This window comes from Gossypium arboreum, chromosome 1 (genome assembly GCF_025698485.1).
Source record: "Gossypium arboreum isolate Shixiya-1 chromosome 1, ASM2569848v2, whole genome shotgun sequence".
Classification (NCBI taxonomy): Eukaryota; Viridiplantae; Streptophyta; class Magnoliopsida; order Malvales; family Malvaceae; genus Gossypium; species Gossypium arboreum.
Window position 1 is genome coordinate 850862 of NC_069070.1, and position 12494 is coordinate 863355.

The 12494-nt window shown below is 36.3% G+C and overlaps 1 protein-coding gene across 1 annotated transcript in view; it reads left to right on the top strand.

Annotated features, from left to right (window-relative positions):
- The window catches only part of LOC108482794 (uncharacterized), a 40938-nt gene that overhangs the window by 25897 nt on the left and 2547 nt on the right, over nucleotides 1-12494 (top strand). The window contains exons 43-58 of the mRNA XM_053025730.1: nucleotides 4676-4870; nucleotides 4991-5033; nucleotides 5264-5388; nucleotides 5525-6040; nucleotides 6676-7452; nucleotides 7551-7624; nucleotides 7723-8071; nucleotides 8156-8254; nucleotides 8317-8472; nucleotides 8752-8933; nucleotides 9019-9507; nucleotides 9993-10170; nucleotides 10267-10403; nucleotides 11498-11624; nucleotides 11764-11985; nucleotides 12058-12417. Of these exons, the coding sequence (XP_052881690.1) occupies nucleotides 4676-4870; nucleotides 4991-5033; nucleotides 5264-5388; nucleotides 5525-6040; nucleotides 6676-7452; nucleotides 7551-7624; nucleotides 7723-8071; nucleotides 8156-8254; nucleotides 8317-8472; nucleotides 8752-8933; nucleotides 9019-9507; nucleotides 9993-10170; nucleotides 10267-10403; nucleotides 11498-11624; nucleotides 11764-11985; nucleotides 12058-12417 (4029 nt within the window). The remainder of the gene's footprint in view (nucleotides 1-4675; nucleotides 4871-4990; nucleotides 5034-5263; nucleotides 5389-5524; nucleotides 6041-6675; nucleotides 7453-7550; nucleotides 7625-7722; nucleotides 8072-8155; nucleotides 8255-8316; nucleotides 8473-8751; nucleotides 8934-9018; nucleotides 9508-9992; nucleotides 10171-10266; nucleotides 10404-11497; nucleotides 11625-11763; nucleotides 11986-12057; nucleotides 12418-12494) is intronic.

Genomic DNA, 12494 nt, shown 5'->3' on the forward strand with positions numbered 1-12494 from the left:
GGAAAGATTTGGAACATGTAAAACTTTATCAAGGAAAAATTTTCAGTAAGTCTCACTGTCCCCATTCCGATCCCGGTGAGTAAGATCCATCACTATCGAATCCGAGAGTGATCATGATAAGGTAAATAGTGTGAAACAAACTTAGATTACGTCATGTGGTCGGATGCACCTGAGTCTAGTATCCGGAAGTTGTGATAGGTTCGTTTGTAGTATTTAAAGCAGTACCTTGAATAGCTAGTGACCCACTGGTGTAGGAGTCCAGTAGTTTATGAAGAGCCTCAAGTTGAGTTTTGGTTAGCCTAACATTCGAGCATCTTCTTGATAGTAGATATCATTGCTGCCTTGTTTTCTTTCTGTTTTTTTCTTCAGGATAGCCATGGAGTTTGAAGCATTTCTCCTTTGTATGCCCAACCCGATTCATGGCTACACCATGGCCTTTTGAACCGTAACCAACTCCATCTTTGAACCTTTGAGATTGAGGGTCTCTTGAAATAAGAGCGAGTTCTCGGAAGGATAATGACCAGCTACGGTCAATGGTTTTAATTCTCTTGCGTCTCCCAACATGATAAGACGCGTTTCTCTTCCCTCCTTACTTCAGACAAATGCTTCTCCTATGGTTGGCGTGTGGTTCGCTAGTATTCGTCCTCGGACCTCATCAAGATCACGATTTAGTCCGCTAGGAACTCATAGAAACGTTCTTTGTTAAGATGATCCATGAACTTGGTGTGTTCCAAGCCCTCGCCCCAATCAACTTCATAATACATGTCTAACTCCCGCCATAAGATCTTTAGGTTGTTGTAATATTGAGTGACTTCAAGTGTTCCTTGTCGAATATCTTTCAACTTTAATTTGATCTCGAATATTTGGGAAGTATTTCCAAGATCCGAGTAATTCTCCTTGATTGCATCCCACATTTCTTTGGCGCTTTGAAAAAAGATACGTTAAACTATATGACCTTCCATCGAATTTATAAGCCAAGCCATAACCATTGAGTTGTTAAGCTCCCAAGTTGCATAACCGAGTCTGTTGATGCTGGTCGAGGAATTTGTCCATTAATGTACCCAATTTTTCCTCGCCACGAAGAACCATAAGGACGATTGTGACCATTGCAGAAATTTTTCCATCTAATCGATGATTTGTGATTATAAGAGAAGAGTTAAGGTCACCTTGTGGGATTCCTTGACTGTGATTTTGAGTTATTTGTGAGATCTCGTCTCGAGAAATTTTCGTGTCACCCATGGGAGTAGGGTTTCTAACGAGAAAAACAGAACAAGAGAAGAGAAGAAAGAGCAGGATCAAATGGATTCTCGATGCTCGATACCATGAACAAGTTTTAGGAAGAAGAATGATTCTCTCTTATTACTTCTAATCGAATACGCCTTTTAAAGAATGGCGGGAAAAATAAAAAGGAAATAATCTCTAGAAATTAGCCTATCCCTAAAAATTAGTAATTTGATTATGGCTAATAGTACAAGGAAATTCCTAGCACTAATGTAGAAAATTTGCTTAAGTTAAGGAATTCCAACAGATTTTAAAAGCTATAAAGGACAAAACTTGTTTTTTTTTTTTTTTGGTTAAGCTCTACATTTTGGGTTATCATGACAATTTATGGATTTGTAGAGAAACCATTTAGCATTTGGGTTGTTGCTAATGATTTGGGGACTTTTGTCGTCCGTGGTGGGTTCAGAAAACCTCCAAGAAGGTTTGCTTTAAAGCTGGTAGATCCATATTTACACAGTGCTTCAGATGATACTGTCATTGATGCAGAAATAGGGACCTTTTCTGTAGCCCTTTTTGATGACTATGGTGGCCTGGTGTGTATTTTATTCTGCAGTTCCTTTATGGTCCTTGGGCATATCATTGTTATATTTTTCTATTGAAAGTATATGAAGAATTACAGTGTGTTCTTATTATGGATGATTAGAAATGTGTCTAGTTCAGAGAGTCTTTTTGTCTAGCCATTACCAGTTATGGTTCGGTCATTATTGAAAGATAAAACTGCATGCTCTGCTTTTAAGATTTAAAAGCTATCATTGATTGCAATGATTTATGGTTGTTCTTTCTATTTTTAGTTCTGAAATACTCTAGCCTAATGTTCCAGTTTTCAATTTGAAAAATAATCTCAGGATTAATTAGACTTACGTTTACAACTAACCACACTAATACTGTGCTAAACATGCTTTTGGTTGATTCAATGGTTTTATGCTTACCATGTTGCAGATGGTTCCATTGTTTAATATATCATTGAGTGGAATAGCATTCAATTTACATGGAAGACGGGACTATTCAAATTCTACTGTTAACTTCTCTTTGGCTGCCAGATCATATAATGATAAATATGAATCCTGGGAGCCGATTGTTGAGCCGGTGGATGCGGTTTTAAGGTAATTATCTTCTGATCCATCTATTAGATGTAAATATTTGGATGGACTCCTCTGTTCTGTATGTTTATTCATTTGACAAAAAAGAGTAGTCGTGAATAACACACAACTAATATTACTTTGATTCAAGTTAAGAAAAACTGATTCTTAAATAATTTATTTTGATTAATTTTTTCATTTTAATGTTTGCTTAAGCTTGGTTTTGAATGCTGGTTTCTTGATGCTAATTGATTAGTGATAATATATTCCACTGCATAGAACTTCTATGTTGTAGATGGAAAAGAACTAATACTTGGAAATTGATATCTCATTTTGGAGTAAACTAAGTTTGAAGGTCGAACGTATGAAATTCAACTAATAGCTGCTAGAAAATAGAAATGAGCTTGTTGAAGTTTTTTGTTTTTGGGGAAATTATATCTTTATCAAGCTGTGTAGTTACCTGATAAATGATCCTTAGTTTCTTTTGGCTTTATCTTAACTTTCATCTGTTGTTTACTATTTCTTGTGAACCTCTTCTTAGTGTTTTGCATTAACTCCTCTGGCCTAATCTACGGTAACTTTCAGGTATCAGTATGATCCCAATGCCCTGGTGCAGCATCTCAGTTACGTTTCACCTCCACAAAGGATCTCAACTTGAATATCTCAGTGTCTAATGCTAATATGATTATTCAAGCTTATGCAAGCTGGAATAATCTTAGTGATATTCATCAATATCATAAAAGACCGGTAATTGTTTGCAATTGCTTGATAAAGTTTGGTAATACTCTATTTATCAGTGAATGATATGTTCATGGTCTTGATCTGAACGATCTTTTTTCTTATGTTTTCATCTTCTTCACTTCACTTCACTTCACTTCACCTCACTTTTCTTTTTTGAAAAAGTTCCTTTAAAATTATATTGGTGGTATTATGCCACATTTGTTGAGTATTGGGTTTTTAATGCTCTTATATTAAAGTTGGGGTTCTCCACTTAGTTGGGGCTCTCCACTTAGTGCCAAACAATTTTCTGGTATATGCTTAACATGGCATCAGAACCCAGGTTTTGTTATGTTGTTTGTCCTGCCTAACCCCATGAAAGGTTGTCCAAATGTTGTGAACTACACATGAGGGGTTGGGGTGGGGGTGGGGAATGTTAAATGGTCTTACCACACATCTGTTAATTATAGGGTTTTGTGGTGTATTATCAAAATTGAATCTCTCCACTTGTTGCTAAATGGTTTTAGATTCAATGCTTAACATATTGAATTTAGTGTTGAAAATATCTGAACTTCATCTTTACATTACTTAGGAAGCATTTTTTCCGACCTCTGCTACAAGATCTGTCATTGATGTCCACCGCAAGAGAAGTTACTACATCATCCCACAAAACAAACTTGGGCAGGACATTTTATTCGAGCCACTGAGATGAGACGGCTTGCAGATGTTATTAGAATGCCATCTGGGGATATGAAGCCTATAAAAGTTCCTGTTTCAAAAATATGTTGGACTCTCACTTGAATGGAAAGCTGTGCAGGAAAATTAGAACAATGGTGACAATCATTATAGCTGATGCAACGGTACAGTCTTTTGATCTTCTCTCTCACTCTATTGATGGAGAACATCACTTTCTTCATCCTTTATTCCAAGCTCTGTGATTGCTTTTTGAGTTTAGTCGTAAATAAGGAAAAATGTTTAGACATAGATAAATGTGTCTTTTAAGCAAAATTTTCCTTTTCCTATTGTTGTAGTTACCCTTGTTGAGAGCTTTTCCAATCTCACGGCTTCTTTTGACATAGATAAACAATATTAAAATAATACATCAAGAAAATAGACAGACATAGTTGTTTTGGAACTGATTTTAAAGCTATACAGGATAAAGACTTTTCCCTTTTAAATTTGTTTTACTTAAGTTCTAGGTTTTGGGGTTTCATTGCTGTCTGTAAATTTGGTGAGAAAATGTTTTGTTATGGTCATCAGTGTATTTTTTGCATTTAATTCTAACTCTTGACATCTTTTTGTGGTCCAATATTTTTTTTTTTACTTTTAGGATTGTCTGATTTAGAAATGCTGGAAACACACATGCACACACATACACAGACAGCTAAAATGTATGCTGTGTAAATTCTCTTTGAAATCAGTTATCAAACTTGATGTCTGTCCTAGTTTTTTTGGAAGGACAGCGGGAAAGGAAATGGAGCTAGTGTGTGAAACGGTTTTAAGTTCACTCATTTATCTTACAATTTTCTACTCTTATTAGTTATATTGTGACAAATAATTTGTTCATTTGCATGGTCTGGCATGCTTTTGTAATTTAGTTACCCAGAGTTGAAGGGTTGACTTCTCATCATTATACCGTGGCTGTTCGCCTTTCTCCTGATCAAAGCCTTCCAAGTGAATCACTGATTCGTCAACAAAGTGCACGTACTTGCGGGCACATCTCAAGTTACTTGTCTTCTGATACTGAATTTGTTGACTGGAGTGAAATATTTTTCTTCAAAGTTGACTCTCCAGTACGTAAGAATGATATTAGTATTCTTCAATGAACCCTGTGTTACTCTATAATTTTTTTCTCTTCTTTTTTTTTTTTTTTGGCATATTCCTAATATTCTTATGATGCTTAATTCTCCCAGGACACCTACATTGTGGAGCTAATTGTTTCTGATGTAGGAAAAGGTAATAGATATACGTGCCAGCATAGTTGTTGTGCTAATAAAAAACGTACCTTATGCATATTAAATATTATATTCCAATTCATTAATCAAGAACCTTGACATTGCCATTTAGGATTTCTGTGATATTATTATACCTTAATTACCACATCTATTCACAATGGCATTAACTCTAGAGAGAAGATGATCTTCTAGTTTATGCCTGCTTTACTGAATCCACTGTATCTTTAACAGGTGAGGCTATCGGATTCTTTTCTGCACCCTTGAATCATATAGCCATGTACATCCCAGATGATTCCCCTCAGTACAATCAGACCAATAGCTCAATGTGGATGGACTTATCCTTGTCAGCATCTATGGTAAATGTGATAATTTTATTTATAACTCATGGAAATGATATTTTTCATAGGGTTTGGACATAATACAAGGCTTCAAGTGGAATTATTTTAAAGCATTCTTCAGAGCTGTGGAACTTAAGCGGATTGTTTCTTGCAGAATACCGCTCAAGCAGATAGGAGGGGGAAGAAGTCAAGTGGGAAACTAAAATGTGCTGTAATTTTGTCACCAAAATCTAATACTGATGAAACAAATGAATCCTTTGTTGGTGGTAGAAAATCGAGATTCATTCAGATAAGTCCTAGCATGGAGGGCCCTTGGACTACAGTGCGGCTGAACTATGCGGCACCAGCTGCTTGTTGGCGTTTAGGCAATTATGTTGTGGCTAGTCAAGTTACTGTAAAGGATGGCAACAGATATGTAAATATTAGGTCTCTCGTCTCTGTACATAACAACACAGATTTTGTACTTGATTTATATCTTGTATCCAAGGCTTCGAGTGAAATGATGGAAAGGCCTACTGATTTAAGCATGCCTGAAGGTATGCAACATGATGGTAACAGAATTCAGACAGATGAGTTCTTTGAAACTGAAATATATGATCCAGATACTGGATGGATTGGTTCCAATGCTCAATTGAATCAAGATCAAACTTATGCTGGAGGCTTCCAGCAGGTAAGCATTAATATTAAACCATTTATTAGCTCTAAGTAGCTGTAAGACATTTTGCAGCATAACTAGTTCTCTTCTGCCTTCTCTAATTCGCACATTAAAGTGCTCATTGTTCCAACATGAAGATTTTGTTTATGAAACATCCAATCATATGGTAGTATTTTGAATAATAGGCATTATGTCTTCTTCATCTGTTGCCTCAACTTCTTCCACAGTTACACTGCTAATACCTTGGAACACATTGTCTCTTTGTGTCACTCCAGGCATTCATCTTTCAGGAAATGATGAGTTTTTTTTCTCCATCTATGTTTTAGTTATTTTTGTTGTCTTTTTAATTCCTTGAACATGCAAAACATTTTTCTTTCTGAACCTCTTCTACTTATGTAGGTTGTGCATTCATCCTGTATAATGTGCTTGCAAGTTGCCAAATTTACATGTTTTTAAGCCTGATCCCATTTATGACCTTGAAAATGTGTTTTGGAACTTCAAAACCTAGTTGAAATACTCTAAGATCAGGAACCAATTGGTTTTGGTATTGTTGGAGAAGATAAAAAGGACAGATATTTGTTAGAGATTTAAAATCTCAGTTGGGATGTCTAAACTCTAAATTGGTTTTTAATTCCTCCCAAAAAATGCAGGCTACTTCTGGACTTGAGTTACCTTCAGGTTGGGAGTGGGTAGATGATTGGCATTTGGATACTTCTTCTGCTAATACCAATGGTGGATGGGTTTATGCTTCGAATGTAGAAAGCCTAAAATGGCCTGAGTCAGATGATTCCCTAATATCTTCGAATTCTGTGAGGCGAAGAAAATGGATTAGGAATATGAAACAACCATCACCTAATGCAAAGAAGGATATATTTGTCGGCCAGTTGAAACCTGGTGATGCAGTGCCCCTTCCCTTATCAGCCTTAACTCAGTCTGCACCATTTGTGTTTCAGTTGCGACCTTCACATTTTGATGGTCCTGATAAGTATTCCTGGAGTTCTGTAGTTAGAAAGCCTGGTCAACCAGAAGTTTCTGGAAAATCTACTGAAACTTCTGAGATATATGTATCAGCTCTCACTGAGTCTGAGGAATTGCTTTGTTGCACCCTGCTAAGTGAGACATCTTCAAATAATTCTTCACGTAAAATTTGGTTTTGTTTAGACATACAAGCAACTGAGATTTCAAAAGACATTCACTCCGATCCTATCCTGGATTGGAGTATTCTGGTCAAATCCCCATTATCTATCACCAACTATCTTCCTCTTACAGCTGAATATTCTATCCTTGAGATGCCAGCAAGTGGTCATTTCATTCCCTGCTCCCGAGGAATATCTCGCCCTGGAAGAACTGTAAATATATACAATGCCAATATATGTAATCGTTTATTCTTCTCACTACTTCCTCAGAGGGGATGGTTGCCATTACATGTGAGATTTTAAGGCAAATTATATTTCTTTTTAACGTCAAATCTGTCTTTTCTGTCATATTTAATAGTCTATTTGTTTTTACTTTCACTGATTTACAGGAAGCTGTTCTGATCTCACATCCACATGGCATTCCATCCAAAACAATAAGCCTAAGAAGTTCAATCTCTGGAAGGTTTATTGCAGATTGCATTGCCTTAAAATATTCAAGTCTCTTTAATATGTTAAAAAGTCCTCTCTGTTCTGATACCTTTGATATTTCTGGTATTGCAGGATTGTTCAACTCATTATTGAACAAGATTATGACAAAGAACAAAAAATGACGTCAAAAAAAATCAAAGTGTATGCTCCTTATTGGTTTTCAGTTTCCAGATGTCCACCACTTACGTACAGGCTTGTTAATGTGGGAGAGAAAAAACGCACAAGCAAGATCAGATTTCCTCGTTATTCTAAAAAGAAAACTGAAGAAATCATTGAGGAAATAACTGATGAGGAAATGTACGCTGGTCATACAATTGCCTCAGCTATGAACTTTAATTTGCTTGGCCTTTCTGTAGCAATTACTGAGTCTATCAAGGAGCACTTCGGACCTATTAAAGATCTTTATCCCCTTGGTGACATGGTAAATCAAATGTCAATTGTAATTAGAAGCCATCTCGTACAATAACTTTGTTTGTGAAGTACTTTCTTTTTTCCTGGCCAACAGGATGGATCTTTGGATACTTATGCTTATAATGCTGATGGCAAATGTATCCGCCTTTTTGTTTCTGCAAAGCCCTGCCCCTATCAATCTGTTCCTACAAAGGTAGTGTTGAAATGATTATGTTGTTTGTAATGCAAACACTTGATTTATTAAAATCTTTGTAGGTGGTTACCGTCCGGCCATACATGACCTTTACAAACAGACTCGGTCGGGAGATATACATTAAGTTAAGCAGTGAAGATGAGCCTAAAGTTCTTCGTACTTCTGATTCAAGAATCTCCTTCTTACATTGTGAGAATGATGGGATAGATAAACTTCAGGTCAGTCAATTTAATAGAACCTTTTATCCTTGTTTTTACACTAATCCTTAAATCTTGCAGTGAGATTATGGCATAACTTATACCCTTCTCATTTCATCTTTGCTTGTACTGGATTTCTAGATTGAATTGTATTTTTGTTTTGCATTCTGATTTTCAAAAAAGGTCTACTGTTTTGCACTTCTATTCTTGTATGCAAACTATGTATTTTTAATACAAAAAATGCCATGAGCATCAAATTCATTTCTTCTCTTATTAAGTTGATCTATTTGAAATTTCTAGGTACGACTAGAAGATACAGAATGGTCATTTCCTGTTCAAATAGTGAAAGAGGATACCATCTCATTGGTTTTGAGGCGGCATGATTCTTTAAGGACCTTTTTGCAAGTAGAAATTCGTGGCTATGAAGAAGGATCGCGATTTATAGTAGTATTCCGCGTTGGATCAACCAAAGGTCCAGTTAGGTAAGTTAGTCATTGCTTTCTAGATATTAAATAATAGTGTGTGACACGATGGTTTTGATTGACCTATCAAAGCATGAATGAACAGAATTGAGAATAGAACCTTCGACAAAACAATATGCATTCGCCAATCTGGATTTGGTGAGTATGCATGGACTACTTTAGAAGCTCTTTCAACTACAATATTTTCTTGGGAAAATCCCTATGGACAAAAGTCCATTGATGCTAAAATTGATGGAGATGGCAACAACCGAGTTTGGAAAGTCAATTTGGAAAGGGCTGGGCAATTTTCTGCAGACGAAGGAGAACTTGGAATGCACTTGCATGTTTCCAAAATAGGAAATATCAAAATTGTTAGGTTCACTGATGATTGGACTTGGAAAAGCTCGCATGAAGATATGTCTCTATTGGCTGCTGGAAAGCCACAGATGGACATCGCGCCTGTAGAAATCATCATTGAATTGGGAGTTGTTGGGGTGTCTGTTGTGGACCACATGCCAAAAGAACTCTTTTATCTATACCTGGACAGAGTTTTTGTATCATATTCTACTGGCTATGATGGTGGAACCACCAGCAGGTAAGAGCTTCTATTTCATAGATATAACTTTTTAAAGAATTGGCATGATGTCCTCGTTTTCAGCTGATTAGCAGTTTCTTGCTCTTGGCCATTGTATAATGCTTGATGACACACATGTTTTACAGTATATCCTGCTACCTATTGGAAGATAAAAGTTTTGAGTAAAACACATTTATTGTGCTTTTTTCTACACTAATAACACAAGTTAATTTTTGTCTGATATTTTAGTTGGACCCATTGTTTTCTTCCTTCAAGTGTCTATTTATGTACATTTACTTCGTTTTATGAATAGTAGTGGCCTGCAAACAAGATGACATGACTTGAACTAAAACCCCTTCCTTAGACTTGGCTTTTTCCATTTCCGACTTCATTCAAAATAATAATTTTCAAATGGCTGCTAGTTCTTGGGAATTGAACATCCATTTTCTATCATTTATCTTTGTTGGTTTTTCTGATGTATAAGCTGATTCTATTGTTTCTGCCAGGTTCAAGCTCATACTGGGATATTTGCAGATGGACAACCAGCTTCCTCTAACACTAATGCCAGTGCTATTGGCACCTGAGAAGATGAGCGATATTCGTCATCCTGTATTTAAGATGACCATTACAATGCAAAATGCTACCACTGATGGCATCCAGGTGTATCCGTATGTGTATATACGGGTAATGTTCTGTCTACTTTATGCATAGCAGTTGGCTTTACTGTGCTTTTTTAGACAATAGTATAATTGATCTCTAAGATCTCTGTTCACATGATAGGTGACCGACAAGTGTTGGAGGCTTAATATTCATGAACCAATCATTTGGGCATTGGTTGATTTCTATAACAATCTTCATCTAGAGCAAATTCCTCAAAGTTCCAATGTCACTCAAGTTGACCCAGAGATACGTGTTGAGTAAGACTAGTTTTCCACCTCTTTACAGCTAGAAACTTGTAATATTGATGTTGGCTAGGTGATGTCTTGGTAGAATTTACTTATATAGGTATTCCCTGTTCATTACCAGGAAAATAGTAAAATTTTATTTCTAGTTTTTTAATATTTTCATGATTCAGTTTCAATCTGTTTTTGTGTTCTTGGATTGTGCAACCAAGTGCAAAAGCATCTGCACATCACATAAATGCTACTACGCATCTATCCACTTTAAAGCATAAAAGTAGTTATGTATATCCAACATGAGTTGACTTTGTTTGCTATTAAGTTTATTTTTAAGAGTTTATATTTTCTTGTTTTCAGTTTGGTCCATGCTTTGTTTTGGAAGAGAATCCAATGAAATTTTTTTTTTTTAATATATTGGTGATCTTTTCTCACGTGTAAGCCTCTAGCATTGCACCAAAGAAACTATTATGGATCAGTATGTGGCTTTGACTACACTATGTGAATGTTGTTTTGTTTCTCCTTTCCCTTTTAATTTTCTAAATGAATTTTGAGAAGATTCCCTTGACATCTTTATCAACAAAATAGCTGGAGATATAATAATGCGCTCATCATTACTAAGGTGTAAAACAAATTCATTTTGACTAATAAGACATCCAAGCCAAGCAGCATTTAATGCCATTAAACTTTTATATTACTACGATGCGAGTGTCTGATATAGATATATGTCCAATGGAGGTATGTTTAGTTTTTCTTAGCTTTCTCATATATTTGGAGGATCCGTGGAGGGTCATATCCCCATACTCATATTAGATATGGATTCTTGACACAGTACTTCGAGAAAATTGAAGAGTCAGAGCATCTTAGTTTAACTTGATCCACTAGAATTGTATTCACAAATATGGTTGTGCTAGAAGGACTATTTTATTCAATGCTAGTTTTATTGTTACTGGATTGTTTCCTTAACGAGAAGTTTTAAGATGACTTTGATTTCTTCTTTGTTGTAAGTCTGGAGGTTTCATCTTCATTATCAGTACTTAACTTATTTGAAAGTATCATTTAGGGTTTTGAAGCTGAAAGGAAATAATTATGTTTCCCTCTTCTGATCTTTTCAGCCTGATAGATATTTCAGAGGTAAGGTTGAAAGTGTCATTGGAGACAGCACCAGCTCAAAGACCTCATGGAGTTCTGGGTGTGTGGAGTCCTATACTTTCTGCTGTTGGAAACGCATTTAGAATTCAGGTCTGGGAACATTTTTTACTTAACATGACAGCACTCCTGCCTAATAAAGTAGCATTTAGGATATTGAGGCAGCAGACATTCTATAGGAAGAGTTCTTTTACATGAATAAGGCTACTGACTTTTGAGCCTTTAATTATAGGTGCATCTTAGAAGGGTGATGCGCAAAGACAGATTCATGCGGAGAAGTTCCATAGCTCGTGCAGTTGTAAACCGTATTTGGCAAGATTTGATTCATAACCCTCTTCACTTGTTATTTTCAGTAGATGTACTTGGTATGACTAGTTCGACCTTGGCTTCTCTGAGTAAGGGATTTGCAGAGCTTTCAACTGATGGGCAGTTTCTGCAAATGCGCTCAAAGCAGGTAAGCTTTTCCTTTTGTTTCTGTTAATAACTTCAGTTTAAAAATTTGAGAAGTAGATTAACCTAAGATCAGGTATCATCAAGGAGAATCACTGGGGTAGGTGACGGAATTATTCAAGGAGCAGAAGCTCTTGCCCAGGGTGTTGCTTTTGGTGTGGTTGGGGTTGTGAGAAAACCGGTGGAAAATGCCAGACAGTATGGTCTCCTAGGACTTGCACAGGGAATAGGACGTGCTTTCCTAGGAATCTTTGTTCAACCTGTCAGCGGGGTATTAGATTTCTTCTCATTGACAGTTGATGGAATTGGTGCTAGTTGTTCCAAATGTTTGGAGGTTTTGAATAACAAAAGCACCTTTCAGAGAATTAGAAATCCCCGAGCTATTCGTGCTGATGGTATACTTAGAGAGTACTCTGAGAAAGAAGCTACTGGTCAGGTACCAAATTGGCCTTTTTGATATATGGAAATTGTTTGTCACGAGATTGACAATGGAAAAGTGTGCTTATTAAGCCC